General features: G+C 41.5%; 1 protein-coding gene across 1 annotated transcript; it reads left to right on the top strand.

Annotated features, from left to right (window-relative positions):
• The first annotated feature begins 7,303 nt into the window (after positions 1-7,303).
• On the top strand, positions 7,304-17,380 carry LOC311255039 (leucine-rich repeat neuronal protein 2-like). The gene is made up of 2 exons (XM_084349169.1): positions 7,304-7,673; positions 13,949-17,380. Exon 2 carries the CDS (start codon positions 14,314-14,316, stop codon positions 16,681-16,683), a length of 2,370 nt encoding a protein of 789 aa, XP_084205295.1. The 5' UTR covers positions 7,304-7,673; positions 13,949-14,313; the 3' UTR covers positions 16,684-17,380.

Below are 17,380 nucleotides of genomic sequence, written 5' to 3'. Positions count from 1 at the left end.
GTACAACAATCTGAAGTCCAGCAGACTCTTTTATACTCGCAGGTTCCTCCTCATATCTGCAATATCTCTAAAAGATGTTTGATGTGGTCTTACTACTCAGCAAAACTCAAAAGTCAAACTCATTTGTTTGGTTAACATCAGTTGGCGGAAAGCACCGATAACCTTCAAGCGCCTTTTGATAATAATAGGATCTGATTAAATGAGATATTGTCAAGGTTATTGTTGTTGGCCAGGCAACAGTTCTTCAGTTTACACTTTGCTTGCAAGTTTTTCAGCACTGTAGGTACATTTCTGGTTGATGGTTATTTATAAGTATCATTTTTTTATGATTTGTTGGTGATATTCACTCAAACCCAAATCATTCTTTGACAGCAAAATTCACGTTGCACCATTTTCCATTTACATAAGCTGTTTGATACGGATGTTTACTCAGTTGTCCTTATGTTCTCCGCGACATACCTTATCAACCTCAGACATGGTTAAATATCAGTTATTACGTATAGTCTGTCCCTGGAAGTAACTACATTGTTCGTCTTATTGCAACGTAAAGAGATTTTTTTGTCCTTGAATGTGGCTCAGCAGTGTTTGTAATGAGATGTGGATTATGAAATTAGTCTTACACTAGCTGTGCCATTTAAATCTTAATAAACAGACACTGACGATGGTGATTTACACTCAAAGCTATCATTTATGAACCATCTGTGAAAGTCCAGTTTTAGTTAGTACATTAAAGGGGTTAGTTATTTAGACAGAAACAGTCACATTTTAAAAGGTTTATCTATACGTTGTAAACAGAAAAAGTGACTATGAATAAAGCGCTCAACAAACTAAATCTGTGAATCTTCGGCATTAATTGGGACCAGACACAAATCACAATAAATCATCTGCACAAAGTGAAACATGACATGCTCTTCACATGTGTGAATGCCCATATGTATGGAAGAATTATCCTATCTTTATTCAAGAGCGTAGATTTTCAGTTTGAGAGCATGATTTCATTCCTTGTCAGTGACACAGCTCCTTCTCGTGCTCAGATTTATTCTCCTCATGCTCACATTTTGTGCTGGCACTGAGATGTTTGCTGCTTACTTTCAAAATGTGTGCTTGAACTCAAAAATCACATGCTTGTGCTCACACGTCTTCTTCTTGCACACAAAAATTTCGCTCGCATTCAAATATGTCCTGTGCTCGCTCAGATCTAAAGTCTGCGAGCTCAAATCGCCTCTGTGTGAAAGTTTCAGATGTAGCGAGGGGTGAAATTTCGCTAGATAATGACTCAATTTGACTTGCCTAAATTTGAGTCCCATGTCAGAGTGAAAGTTTTGACCTGCTGGTAGTAATGAAAAGTTTAAGGGGATCACCAAAAGTCATTAGGGTAATCCTCTGAACACCTTGGATATCAATACTGAATTTCACGGCAATTTGTTCAATAGTTGTTGACATATTTCAGTCTGGACCAAAGTGGTGGACCATCCCAAGATCCAAACTGCTAGGATGACTTAAAAACAGTAGGCATACCATCAACACTGAGCCAGCATCACATACAATCCCATTAAATCCAATATCTGGTAAACATATAATCACCTCTGGCCAGCACAGCCAGTCTTTGCTTTCAATTTTTTTCCGCTAAATATAATTTGTCAACAGAGAAGTATTATCCATGCTAACAACAGCTCAGTGCTACTGCTTGATAAACACAGTGTATTGCATGAGAGTTTCAGCATACTGCAGTCCATTTGACCCATACTGAAGCCTATATACTGTCATTGTTTTATGTGGCTGCATCACTGTTGCATCATGATTCATATGGCAAAGCACTATGGGTCAGTTTTAAAAGGACATTTCTTGCCATTTTTCCCCTGTCTTCTTTATCAAATCTACCACAAGTAATTTAAATGTATTTCTATATTTTAGTACTTTCTACATACATCACTTTATGTATTTCATTTTTACCTACTCTTGTTGTATTATCTTTCTGTATTTAAATCTTGTTATGATATTTCTTTTCTAGGAGTGTTAGATGTGCTACCAAATCTCAGCACCAGAGGGAGTCAACCACCATGTAGAGTCCATTTTGTGCCATTGTGTATAAGGTGGTCTAGAACATGAATCAGTTTATTCTTGGATCAATATAGTTCACCCTCCAGCGATGTGATCTGCTCTTTGGAATGGTCAAAACTTTCAGCTTGTGCTTCGAGCAAAACAGAGCTTAAAGTCTGAAAAACAACAGACTTTCTTCTTTTTTGTTCTGTGAGACAAATTACGATGAACCTGCTGAACCACAAACCAAACTCTTTCACCATGGCAACGGCGAATAGGGAACCGGCAGATAAACACAGACCTGTTGCATCTCCCACGCAGTACACACAGCCGCATTACACACACACACACACACAAACTCACACACACACACACACTGTGCTTGTTAATTGAAATGTGTCACATGGAAATGATGATTAATCATGACTAATCATGTTGTCTTTGTGAAGCCACTGAAAACAGCCATCTGCTCTTGTGTATAAAACTGAATAAAAGTGAAGCTCAGTAGTTATAATAAGTACATTTTGTATTCTCTCACAGCGAGGGAGCAGGTATGATTAAGTTGTACAATTAGCAGTGACGGTGTGATTTCTCGTGATACTGTGAACTTGCTCAGGGATATAAGAGTGCAGGCTTTATTTAAGGAATAACAAATGTTTTTTATTTTTTAGTTTCAGTCCGGAAGAACGTCAGAAACCATTAAATTGTACATGCAGTATGATCACTGTGAAAATATTGTACAAAAAACTTGACATGGTGCAAAATGTGAGTAGCACTCACTGCTCACTTCCCTCCATCTATCTCTGTCCCTCCGCCCCCCCTCCTCCCCACCACCACCTCCTCCTCCCTCCTGCATAAGGCAGGCTTCTCAACAACCCGTTGCTATGAGATACTGCTGGGCTTGTCACCATGGCAGCAAATTCTCAATCATTTTCTCCCGGCCATGTTTCCATGTGCACCCGCTCACATACACGTTCAGCTGTGATGTGGGAGGGTTGTCCTTGAGCGTTCCCAGGTCCAGCTGGAGAACAGTTCACCTGTGAACAGAATTCAAATGCTGCGACTGGGAAGGCATGCTATGACATGGTATTAGCACGCCACATTTTCAGCATGGCATCACGTGCTAGTATGTGCATCGCGAGGCAGATTTCTGCACACACAACTCTGTGTGTATGTGATACATGAGCAACATTCCTAAACTTGACAGAGATGCTTGCTTCTGTTCAGATGTGCTGAAAACAAAGAGCCAATTTATTAATAATAGCAGAGGATGAGATTTGGGACCTTGGCTCACTGACAGCTGAAAACACACTCAAATATCTGTCACAAGGCGTCTGACTGTGTATCATCATTGCTGCAGTGATTTACTTTAATTCTTCTAATTCTCATCATTGATGAGACACACAGGTATTTCTCCGGGCAGAATTACACTTGCAAATATTTTGTTCATCCAGAATAACTATAAACTATGATCTAAAAGACTACGGCACTATACAGGAGATGAAGAGAAGAATTTCACACCAGACGTGACTTGAATTTTCTCGTCTCGGGCAGCTGACGTCAGCTCACGGAAGATGAAATTAACACGCTGAGGAAAAGAAAGAAAGGTGAGACGGAGAAAGAACTGAGCGAGAGTGTGGAGAGATAAGAGGATAGGCAGAGCTGATTTTCTTTCTCCAATAAAAGCGACAACCCCCCAGTGTTGCTATGGCGACCTCCTCTCTCTCCCTTCCTTTCAGCGAGCTACCACTTATCCTCGCTGCCTTTCAGTCAGCAGGGCATGTGGGTGTGTGTGCTTTTGTGTGTTGGCTCCTGAATGAATCAAGCAAATGAAGGGGAAAGCCATTAGAGAGCCAAGTCAGACGCGCACACACATGCACACACAGAGATGTATACACACACACACACACACACACACAATTAATATACATTAATGAAGCTGCAAAAATGTCTCATATTTCTAAGTCAGCTCACTTCTCTGCTCTTTCCTTCTCAGTTTTTTGCTCATTCGTCTCACACTATCTTCTGCAGTAGCTCCTCTCTATCTTCTTTTGTCTTTCTTTCACAACCACTCTGCCTGATTTTCAGTCGCCACACATGCACCCACTCAAATACACACATATCCTCTCTCTGGCACTACTTCCTGTAGATTCGAACTACAATGAAAAGAAAAACGATGAGGATATATAAGGAGCTGCACGAGTCTGTCGTCTTTTTTCTTCCTATTAGCAAAAGGTCAGTGATCATAAAAGAAAAAGGTGAATCTTATACAATGTAAAAGACTCACCTCAAGTGTTACAGGAGTGAAAACATCACCATTACAAACTATGCCATGACCTGCAATCACACCATGTGCTGCTGGATGGGAAAGTGCGTGCAATCAAAATCAAAGAGAAAGACGACTTTATTGTAGTTACACGTCTCAACACTCACTCAGTTTTTGTACATAACTCGTAGCTGTTGTCCTCACACTGCAGAGGAACTGCTCAAAGTCTGCATGATTCAACATCGTCGCTGGTGTATTTTTCATCCCTGACCAGAGGCTGTGTTTCCATACACCTCTCTTCACTCTTCACAGCACTTCGTTTAATAAGCTCTCTTAGTGCTAAAATAAAAAATACATGCACTCATGCAAGTTTCTGGCAGCTGTCAGAATGAGTAACAACTCTGGATGTCATGGAGAATATCCACACAGACATTGGTTTTAATATCTGACAATCCAAAGCTGTGATTTGGCATATGCAGTCTCAGAATCCACTAATGGCCAGATATATATTTAGTAGCAAAGACGTGTTGTGTGTGCTCTGATCATACAGTTCTGTCTCTACTGAGAGGACATGGTTTTGACCACCTGGTGAAAATAAGTCCAATATTGACAGCAGCTAGTCTCCACCAACTCCTGAGGAAACTATGTGGGTCTTTAGCGGCTAAATGCTCAACTATGTTCACCAGCTCGTCGCTAACTTGTTGCTAGTCGCCTGTGGTAACACAGAGTTTATAGAAGTTTTTCCCTGGACTACTTGCTGTGGCAGGAAACAGTGCTGATGAAAGCATTAAGTCTGAACTAAAATAGGCACAACCCTACTGCCAGAATGAATGGTTGGCTCTACAGTTCTAGTTCTAGCACTAAAGTTTCTACAAACGGAAGAAATGTTGAAATCTTTCATTTCTTTATGTTGCAACTTTACAATTCTTTAGGTTTAAAAATTTAAATGTATGTGACAACACTGTGCTTATGCTCTGGTTGAGTTTAGGCAAACAAAAAAACACTTGGTTATCGTTAGAAAAATATGTTTTGGCCAAAAATATTGAATACAATTTTAAAAAGTCAGAAGTCTCTTTAAGAGAGGTTTTTGTTTCCACAAGCACAAATATATCCAATGGATTCACATTTACAAATGTTCAAACACTATGTAAAAATGCCGTCACTGGCTTGGCAGCCTTCCTGCCAAACTCCGACACACTAAGTCCAGTCATGAACATGTAATGTGAACTTGATATGACATGATGCATGGCCTATGACAAGTACAATACAAACGTGGATGTATCTGTGGTATGCACAAATGTTAAATGCCAACGTTTTATTCTGGTGACTGAACTGACAGTCAAGTCATGGATCGGAGAACCAAAACATTGACCTAAAGGACGCGAGAGAAACTCCAGAGTTGAGTGATATTTCTCTGGCAGTTACATTTCATGTAGCCATTTGATCCATTGTTAATACAAAATTATTTATTATAGCAGCTTTAAATGTTACATTTGATAACAACCAAAATAGAAGCAAGTCCTGATTCTGCGTCCATAACTGGCACACAGGAAGCAACAAAGGACAAAGACAATCTGCTTTGCAAGTTACATTTTTTGTGCAGCACTCAGACGTGTGGCGCTGCTTCAAACACTCTGCGTGTAATCTCTGCTGATATAAGTCTCTCAGTCAACAAATAAAAAAAGAAGCAAGTAGTGGGGGATCATGGGAGTTGTTGTCTTCTGTGTTAAACATTAACCATTGGAAATACCTTCTAGATTCGGACAGAAATGTTTATAGACGTTTTGTCTCGTTCGCTGGCCTGCTTCCTCACACTCTGACTCTCTCCTGGAAGTTACAGCGACATAAAATGAAGATTTCTCAGGGTTTTAAAGCAGAAAGGTTACACGTTATATGTTTAACTGGAGGTCCTATGTGCACAAATTGCACCACTTCAGTCTCCCCCTGCCATATACCATTTGTCTGAAGTGCCGTGTCTTTTGCTTCCAAGTTAGGTCCCATGGGATGATACTTACAGTGCTGCATGCCTGCTATTTATCATGTTACTGCTGTATAGCTGCAGCCTTGAGCAAGCCACATAATAGAGTTATACCTACATCCCAGTATATTGCCTGTGTCATTTTCAATATGCAGTCATGGTGTATATTATTCCTTACAGAGCTATGGTGATTTTATTGAAAATATATGCATTCTGCAGTAAGCCTCTCAACGTCTGAATACAAACTGTGCTGGACTAAATTACTGTCCTTTCATACATAAATTACCGCCAGTAGCCACCACCTGTCAATTTGGTATTATACAGGAGCTGTTAGGAGAGAATATAAAACCTACAGAGGCAGAAAACACTGCTGGAATAGAAGAAAGTGAATACACAATAAAAAAAAAAGTGAATTCAGGACCAGAATCTGAACAATTTTGCAGTTTTGACTGTGGGCTATTTTCTGTATTTCATTAGTTTTTGATACAGGCATACCCTTTGCACAAGGTGTGTGTGAGCCTGATTGAGCTCAGAGCACCATTAGAATAAGGCTCATTAAAACCTCAGTGAAATCAGATGTTGTCAAAGCTCACAAAATGATTTAAGCTCACACAGTGGAAAATTGAGATCTGGAATTAATGCTCTGCAGTCTGTGCTGTACGTTTGTGAGGATTTAGAGACTAGTCCAACGTTGAAACAGAAATGAAACAGCTCAACAAGTCTGTTTCATGAAGAGATGAGACACAGCTTCAGCTCTGACAAAAGTTACATTCAGCAGTGTATAGATACAGTGATAAAGACGCTGAAATACAGAAAGAATCACTTTCATCATTGTAACTGCGTCTCTCCTGCTGCTTTGCAACCGGCTCTTCACGACCCGGCATTATAAGCAAGTCTTTAATCTGCAGACGATGGCAGAAAACAAAAAAAATGCCACCAGGAGCCAAAGAAAACTTCTCATGCAGAAAAAGTAACACACTGTAACTAACGCAAGTGACTTTCCTTCGGCTTGTGACACAGGAAAGGAGAAAAGGGGGAGAGAGAGCGAAGCAGGCAGTAGAAAGAGAGGAGGAGAGGGACAGAAGCTCTGCTGCAGAACACACCTCATCTCCATTTTAGCTGGAGGGAGAGAAAGAGAGAGAGAGGGAGAGAGAGATCCAGTCTGTGCCAATTTGCTCTTCAGCTCCAGTGACAGAGAGGGGAGAGCTAGGGAAGTGATATTTCAGGAATCTTAAGAGATCCACAAACGTGTGACTGAGAGGGAGAAGAGGAAGAAAAAAGAAAAAAACAACAACATCCAGACCCGTGAAGCCTCTGCAAAGAAAGACTGACAGCACATGAAGACGAGAAGAGTCGACAGGGAGAGATGTAGCCGGTGCTTCAGTTGCGGTAAGAAACCTGAAATATGTTGAATTTTTTTAAGCAAACAGGACAATACAGCGCTCACCCAGACATGCAGCCACTCGTGCACACAGTCTCTGTCTCTGAGTGTATTGATTCAAAGGTGCTGGTAGCAGGTGTGTTAGACATGGAGAAGCAAAGGGGGTCTCTAGTAGCAGAGGGGGGTATATAAATCACAAGTTTGTGTATATCTGTGTCTGTGTTGGCATGCTGGAACAGATTTAGCTTAGATTTTAGTTTTCTTTTTTAATATAGGTTTATTATTAGTATCTGCATCCAGCACCTCTATCTCTGTCAAACATCCCTCTCTCCTGCTCTCTAAATCCTCCCTCTCCCTAGTCCGCCCTGTTGCAGTGTCTCTGTGTCGTAGCTGCACAGCACAAACAAACCTTATGCAATGGACCGTTTTAATGCAAGCATGTATTTTCTGCTCCGTACCGAATCTCTCCCTCCATCTATTATTCCATTGTAAGACTTAAAAGCTTTTCTCTCTCTTTCTGCTGGGTTTGGGAAAAAAGCAGAGTCAAATGGAGCCGACACAGAGAGGCATGTTTGACTTGAACTTCTGCAGAAGCATTAATGTGACTGGTCTGAGAATAACAATTGCTGTTTCACCTCCACAGGGGTTCTGAAAACTTTCAAGCCATTAACTTCTTGGTAGTTGCTCATTAGAGGATAGAGACCAACATCTCATCAATTGCCCCACACCTAATTTTCTAAATGAAGACTAGAATTTCATGACGCAAGCTGTATTGCAAGAAGTGTTTCTGGAAAGTAAAAGACTTCTTTAGTTGAGCGTCAAATGTCAAATTTTCTCCCCAAAAATGAATGAAGGTAAAAGAAAAAAGCCAAACATTGACATATTTCTCTCTAGAAAACCAAGGTGTGTGATAGTGAGTGTAGGGTTTATTTCTTCTTCTCTTATAGCAAACGTTAAGTGTCTGTTACCTTCCTCCAGTCATGAAAGTACCAGACAGTTTGTGACGTACTCACTAAAATTACTAACTGTTAAGAAAGTCTAAAAAAGGTGATCAAACTAATACCATTTCTAATCTCCTTACTGCACCTACACATCAAGGATACATAAAGGGGCAGTAAGTAGTGGAGGTTTGGCAAATATGCATATGTATTGTCTGCGTGGGTGGGTGTGTGGGAGAGAAGTAGATCCATTTTTATGTGCGACAGAATAGTGTCAAGAATTGGTTAAAAAAAAGAAAAAGAAAAATGGAAAAGCGGGTAGATAAGGTATTGATCTGGAGACTTCCAATGACTCTTATGGGTTAGGGTTGGATATGAAAGTCAAATATTCCAGAAAAATGTGTAGTGTTCTGAGAAGCATGGTATGTTAAGAAATAAAGGTTTAGGATACTGTTAATGAAATAAGAATATGCAAAAATACACAACTTTATAAGGGCTCTAGTCTGACTACCCTGGTAAAAAACAAAAGAAAACTGGACTTTATTGTATTAGAAATAGATTGTAAGTATCCAACAGTTAGCACACTTTCATTAGTATATGTAAAACACATATTTAAAAAAAGAATAGATCTCATTAAGTTCAACTTCAAAAAATAAATATACTATTTCTACAGTACTTAAAGTGGTATCTCAGTGTAGTTTTTGTAAGTGTATTCACACAAGTGTAAAAATTAAACTGATTTGCAAATACTTTAGTGTACTTATGGAAAGTATACTTATTTTCATGTCCTTTGTAATACACTGTTAGTGTATGTTTCTTATGTTTACTTTAATTTCACTTCATTATATGTGTATTTACATCAACTGACAAACAATGGACTTTCCGTACGTTTTAATGTTTACTGCAATTTTTAATGTTTACTTTCACTTCATTTAGTATTTTAATGCTGGAAAGATGGTCCTTGCATACAGGAGGGAACCGGGTGAAGTCAGGGTGACGTCACTTGAGTCTGTATCAGTTGTGGATGAAGACTACAGGTTTTAAGTTTTGTTTTTTATGTATCTAGGAAACACAATTAGAAGTTAGTGGAAGTTAAAAAGAAGTGCGTTTACCAGAGCTGGTTTAGCTCATGTCTGCTTGAGGTTAGCAACTGGAGGCTACATTAGCCACTAGCATAACATATTTAAATCTCAAATTGAAGTGTTGGAAGTTGAGCTGTATTGTGAGTAACGTACGTAGGTGCCAGGTTTTGACAAGGTAGAAAAGACGTGAAATAAAAACGATGACACACCTGCTGCATCAGTTTGATCATTTTTAACCGTCAGTCCAACAACGTTTGAAGAGTGCAATGCTAAATCTTTTGTATACTGTTTTATGAGTTTTCACAAAATGGATGGACTAGTGGGATAAGATGAGCTTCATAGTAATGTTAGTGCATGATTGATTGATTGATTGATTGATTGATTGACTGACCGTCAGCATTTCAAGAAGGAGGAGTATTGTCAAAGCTCCTGAGAGGGGACACGCAATGTGTTTACTGTGAGATTACCTGAAACATTAACTATACTCTTGGATCTGCATCTTTCTTTGAAACATGATCAGGTTGCCCAGTTTTATTTATTATATATATATATATATATATATATATATATATATATATATATCTCATATATATTTTGTAAAAAGTCACACAACTATTTACAATTAGTTCAAGACACATTACTTCTGTCTCAGCTGTTCGCTGGAGGATCAGGTCAGATTTTGGATTAAGGTCAGTGCAGCTTTTTGCCATTATTACTCATCCTGGCACGGCCGGGGTATTGCTGCGGATAAAATGTGAGCTACCGTGCAGTCATACATACTTTCAAAGAAATCTGAGTCTGATGAGTCAGGGGAGTAATAACGGTCACTGAGGGCAAACATATTCACTATTTCTCCACAGGACAAGCGGATTGTGGAGAGCTGGGAGGACACAAAGTTATGAAAGCCGCTGAGTCATACGGATCTATTTTACTCTGCTTTTTTGAATAGGTTAAATTACAAGGCAGCGCAGGCCTTTTGAATATCAGCACACAGTCCTGCTTTCCTGAAACTGCCAAAAACACTGTGAGCTTTTGAGAGCGAGTGACAAAAATGGGGGACATCAAAATTAAATGATGAATCCATTATTGAGCAGGTTGCATGTGAAAAGATGAGAGAGTGGAGATGAAAGTGAATGGCTGATAGAGGAGTAAGAAGAGCCCCAGGAGGTAAGAACTGCTCCCGTGTTTTTACTGTTACAGCTCCCAAAGTACACACAAAGTCATGCGAACACACAGCGCTCACTTTGCGCTGCTCACGCAATTAAACTACATGGTGTTTGACTGCTGATAGCTTTTATCCTCATCTCAATAACTACGCTAAATTGAATCTGTCAATTAGTTTTCCTTCCTGTTTGTGGAGAAAACTTGGCAAGCGTCTCTCCACACTTTGTCCTCATCCACTAACAGCCTGCACTTCCTGTTAGTCATGTAGATTGCAGACCTCAGTGGCAGATGTAGAGTTTTATCGCACCAGCTGTCAGGAAGGAAAGAGTTTGCGAGTGACAGGAAAGGTTACGAGTTCACCTAATACAAACTTTAATTATAATCACACAAAACTTTGATTTACAGATTATGATTGATGAAGAGGAAATGCAGTTTTTTTTTGCAGCTTCAGAAATGTGGACATGATGTTCTCTCCTCGTCAGTCAGTGTTGTTCCGTCTGTGTTCTTATCAACTGATGCCCAGATTGGACCAAAACAAATTCCTAAGTAAATCTCAAAACACTGAGAGAGAGTGAGGCTGGGAGATTTGTTTCCATGGCAACTACACAGTAAGCCTTGCATGGCTTCTCGGCATGTGTGTAATACCAATATCACATAATACAACTCTTGTGTGTCCCACGAAATTTTGTTTTTCTTATCAGCCTGACAAAAAGAATCATATTGAGGACATTAAGGACAGAAAGAAGAGTAAAACATCACTCACACAACGTTGGTTCAACTGCAAGGAGGCTTAAATGATTATTTATGAATAGCCATAATGTATAATAATGTAATAATGTATTCAACCAGTTGACAAGGACCCCCGTCTTTGTGCACAACGCCAAAACAAATGAGTTACTGTTGTTGAACCCTTTTAGCTACAGTCCTGATCCTGGTCTCTTCTCAAAGTTCAAGCCCCTCTGTGTCTAATGAAAGCACAATAATTTGTTCTGTGACATAAGGAATTCTTGATGATGATGATGATGATGATGATGATGATGATGATGATGATGATGATTCTTGATTCATTTTCTGCAGTTGCATATTCTTAATATTAAAGGTGGGTGTTTTAATGAAACTGTGGAAACTTAAATCTGCTAAATTCATATTATTAAAAAAACTATGATATGATCAAGTGATAATATGTAATTTAAAATGTGGCATCACCTCTTCTCAGCTCTATGGAGCCCATCAGTGTGTTTCAGCTCATTATTTTGGTTTAACAACCCGAATCTTTAATGTTTTGATTCTCTCTAAGGGCTACTATTAGTGCAGTTTTCAAAGCAGGCAAATGTTTTCAGTGAAGACTCCTAAAAACTCTCTAAACAAGAGGTGACCTGACCACCTCTGCTCTACCATGCTCTATTGAAAACCAGCGCTCTAAACACTATCTGTTCACCAAACAGCAGATGAAATAAGTCAGCAACTCGCTTCTTCATACAGTAGTGAAGAATTTAGCTGCTAATGTGCAAGATATTTATTTCAGTAGTTGGTGGAGACCTGAGCTAAAAGTACAGTGAATATTAGACTGTTAACAGTACATTCATTAGTTGGACAGAAAATTAGACAATAGCCTAATGAATGAATGATAATGTTGCTCCATGTCTGCTGAATGTCTACATACGCAGCTGTTTGCTAACAAATTTGCAATATGTCAGTGTTGTTTATGTCATTCTGCTGCCCTCAAGTGGTCAAAAGATCAGTAATGCAGATTAAATGAAACGATAAAATATCATTGCACTTTTTATTTATTGTAACCAAAGGTGTAATATGTAAGAATTTTAGTTGAGAACATTTTAAAATTAACTCAAATTATCAAAAGAATGTGAAGAAATAACAGTTCTGATATTATTACAGTCTGTGTATTGTGTTGGAGAGATATCCATCTAAGTTAGCGTGTTAACCAGCTAGCCCCGGCTTGTCCAGGTCCAATGCTCCTGTGCTAGCGGTGTAAACACCCACACTTACCCAATGCTCTGAACTGCACAACTAATTAAGCTAGCTGGCTAACGGCGGCTACAGTTAGCAGCAATTAGCGGCAACCGTTGTGATATGCTGCCCCCTATTTGTTTTGAGGATAAATTTGACAGGTGACCAAATCTTACATACTGTAATAACATAACAGTAACTAACACGTATTTTGACCTGTACTCTCATGCTTTGTTCAGTGTACTTTATCAGTTCAAATCTTCTGTCAAGAACAGGTTGATACTTGTTGGTCCAACACATAAAACTTCTCCTTAAGCAGTGTTTTTGCAAAACTGGTCAGCTACTTACTAGGAATTGTCTCCAATCAGTTAGTGTGGTGTTGCTGTACCATAAATACTGAGCAGTAATGTCGGTCACTCCGGATAAGACTGTCTGTAAAATGCTGTAAATGTAAATACTGACATAAACGGTGTGTGTGTGTGTGTGTGTGTGCGCGCGCACAGCTACACCCGAGCAGTCTTTCCCCTTGCATCCTTAAGTACAGAAGGCCGATATAATATAACAGATCCTTAGGGTCTTTTTAACTGTTACATAATAAATAACATTTATGGGACGCTATGTTCTAACAGGCACTGAATGAGAAGCACTGGCATGAAATATTTAAGCGCTACACGATTTGATCGCTTCTGCATATTTACCTATTCTCCTGTACGCTTTTTCTTCATCCGTATTTTCCTGCTCTCCCTCTTTCGTTCTTTCAGTTTTTACCATAATCATGAATTACTCGCTGTGTCTGTAAATGTGCTACTACAGTCAAGGCAAAGAAGAGACTCTCCTCTACATGCTCTCTCTGTGCTCATCCATCTTCTCTCTGTTACCGCTCTGCTTGGCTGCTTTCAGTCTGCAGAAAACATCCTTGAAAACTCCACGTGACCTTGTTAAGACATCTATTGCTTCGGAATTCACACAGATTTGGTTTAGATTGGGAACTCATGTGTAATGCTTAAAAATGTGTTTGTATTTAAGTGATACATTTAGTTTTATTAGACCGTATAAACAGCTAATTCCTTTGGTTTTTTTCGTTTCTCACTGAATCTCTTCCTTTCTCTTCTTGTGTTTCTGACTAATCAGTGAGCCGCCACGCTGCGAGCCATGAGCCCTCCACCTGTGTCCAGGATATGAGCTGAGAAGCCCGTCATCGAGCTACAGCCATTGTGCCACCTCTGATCTACCACTGCAATCAGTTACACATAAAAACACTTTCCTATTAAGTGAACACATTTCAGTTTTTCATTTGTGTCTGAAGCCACTGTATATAATCACTTTTATGAATGATGTCACTGAAAAATCTGGTCTACATTTTATTGTTTGCACACACACCTTGAAACTGTTAATACCAGGACTTCAACCAAATTTCTGGTGCAGATGATTAGTCTCACATCCTCATAAACTCTTCCTCACCTCGTCTGAATCCGCTCCTGTGACCTGTGAGGATTATGAGGCCGATTTTGGTGATTCTACAGACACAGTGTCTCCTGTGTGTGTTCGTCGGTGTATGTGTGCCCGGCGTAGTGGGCTCGCTACCTCATGCCCTACCGTGGCACGTCTCCTGCCCATCACGGTGCGTGTGTCAGATCAAGCCGTGGTTCTCCCCTGATTCTGTCTACCATGAAGCTCCCACTGTGGACTGCAATGACTTGCTGTTGACCAAGCTCCCGTTGCCCATACCCACGGACACACACACGCTTCGCCTGCAGAGTAACCTTCTGTCTGAGCTCGACACTGCGGCGCTGCATGGACTCCCCAACCTCACGGACCTTGACCTTTCCCAGAATCGCTTCAGTCGTGTCAGGACAATAACTCAGAGCTCCACCCTGCCAACTCTGCTGTCGCTACACCTGGAGGAAAATCATCTCAGTCGCCTCCCTGATGCCTCCTTCTCCTCGCTGCCAGCTTTGCAGGAACTCTTTCTCAGCCACAACAACTTACACTCAATAGCACCCGGAGCCTTCACCGGTCTGGACTCCCTACTGCGTCTGCATATCAACAACAACAGGCTCACCACTGTTGACCCTCGATGGTTCAGGGCCTTGCCTCGCTTGGAAGTTCTCATGCTCGGTGGAAACCCTGTGGAGGTCCTGCCTGAGCGGGGCTTCCTGGCCTTGAAATCCCTCCGCAGTCTTGTGCTTGGTGGTATGGGTTTGAGAAGCTTGGCTGAAAAAGCACTGGAAGGGTTGGAAGGCTTGGAGAGCCTCTCCTTTTACGATAACCTGCTGACAAAGGTCCCAACTCAGGCCCTTAGGAGAGTGCCAGGACTGAAGTTCCTCGACCTCAACAAGAACCGCATCAAACTGATCGAGACAGGAGACTTCCAAGACATGATCCACCTGAAGGAACTTGGTCTGAACAACATGGAGGAGCTGGTGTCCATTGAGAAAGCCGCCCTGGAGAACCTTCCCGAGCTCACCAAGCTCGAGATCACCAACAACCCGCGACTATCCTACATTCACCCACAGGCTTTCCTCCAGCTGAGCAGGCTGGAGAGTCTAATGCTCAACTCCAACTCTCTGAGCGCTCTGCACCAGCACATCATGCTCTCCCTGCCGAGACTTCAGGAGGTGAGCTTACACTCCAATCCGCTACGATGTGACTGCCTGTTTCACTGGGCCGCAGAGGAGGCCTCTCACCCTCACATTGAAGACACACAAACAGACACGCGAACGCCCCGGATGGTGCGTTTCATCCAACCCCAGGCCACACTGTGCTCTGAGCCACCAGAGCTGAGAGCCCGCAGGGTGAGAGAGGTGTCCTCCAGGGAGATGTCAGCCTCATGCCTCCCCATGATCCCTACCAGCTCCCTCCCCTCCTACGTCGGGGTAAGAGAGGGAGGGAAACTGATCTTGCACTGCCGAGCTCTTGCAGATCCACAGCCTGAACTGTACTGGGTGACTCCCTCTGGGCTGAGACTTGGACCTGCACCAAGCCATGCATCCAAAAGTTTACCAGCTCCCGCTCCGTGCCACAGTCTGACAGCCTCTGAGGGATTCAACCACACATCCGCCTCCAGCATCTCTACCAGCCAGGCTCCAGATGACACTCCTTGTAATCCCTCCAAACACTACAGGCTACTGCCTGAGGGAACTCTGGAGATAAACAAGGTCACCCCCAGCGAGGCAGGATTGTACACCTGTGTAGCTGAGAATGCACTGGGAGCTGATACGCGCAGTGTTGCTGTGGGTGTTCATGGCAGAGAAAAGAAGAGAAAGAAGGGGATGGCTGCTTACATGAAGAGATATCCACTATTCAGAGCGGATGCAAGGTTGGAGGTGAGAGAAGTCGGACAACACTATGCCATCCTGTCCTGGCAGAGCGGGCGCAACCTCCCATCAACTCGTCTATCCTGGCAAGCCATATACTCCAATGCACACACACCTACGTACACCACACGTATCCTGGCTGGCACACAAAGCTTCAACCTGACCCACCTGCAGGCAGAGACATTTTACCGAGTGTGTCTACATTTAGGGATCAGCGAGGGCACCAAACATGCCAGTAGGAGATCAAGAGAGAGCAAAAAGACTGAGTGTGTTTCATTCAGGACAAAGGATGTTCCAGAGCCTCAGCCCAGCCTGCAGCTAAGTCCAGAGCTGACCTCCACAGCAGTCACACTACTGCTCCTCGCACTCATCTTGCTGCTGCTGGCAGGTCAGGGCTGCGAGCCCGGTGAGGGGGCAGGAAAGCACCACAGTACCATCCTGCAGGAAGTCAAAAGCCCCAAGGCTCTGATCGTCAATCATAAGACAGACGGGAGCAATGAACACCAGCCAAAGCTGAGCGAGAAACTGCTGTTACATCAGGACTGCTGAGATAATTATGTTTGAGCACATTAAACCCAGATGAGAAACAGTGACACACACACACACACACGCACACACACACAATTACATACATACAAATGTCAAATATACACTTTGTGAATTACAGCTAGGAGAGAGGAGTCAGAGATCAGAGCGGAGGTGAAGAAAGAGATTTGTATTTATTTTATATACCGTATAAAGTATATATTGACATTGTTTCTGTGTTAAGATGTATTGTAAAGAATGCCTAAACTCTAACCAGGGAAACACAACTGGACAATCAGAAACTCCTGCAGCACAAAGACTGAACACAGGAGAAAGAGTCTGAGCTGCCGACGACCACTGGACTGAAACTAAAGAAAACCTAATTCAATCAAGGGACTGATGTTCCCAGTGGACAGCGGCTCAGGCCTCCAGGGTATTCGTCTTGTTTCCTCTCTACATGTTTCACAGACTGAACCATACTTTGTCCAAGCAGATGAAGCTGTGTCTTCAGACTGATACTGAATGGAACTCCTGCGTTGATGTAAACAACCTTTTTGCTTAGCTTTCAGTACCTTGGACTGGGTTGTCCATCTTGCAGTACATATACAGTATACTCATCCAGACCCCCTGCCTAACATCCTCTTTCAGTATAAAAGTGATCTAAAAGTGATTGTGTTAAATTCTATTTTGAGCTATTATACAATAAAATCTTTTTAATTTA

This window comes from Pagrus pagrus (assembly GCF_965226575.1).
Source record: "Pagrus pagrus genome assembly, chromosome: 3".
Classification (NCBI taxonomy): domain Eukaryota; kingdom Metazoa; phylum Chordata; class Actinopteri; order Spariformes; family Sparidae; genus Pagrus; species Pagrus pagrus.
Note: the sequence above shows the minus strand (reverse complement) of the source record. Positions and strands in the feature narration are given on the sequence as shown.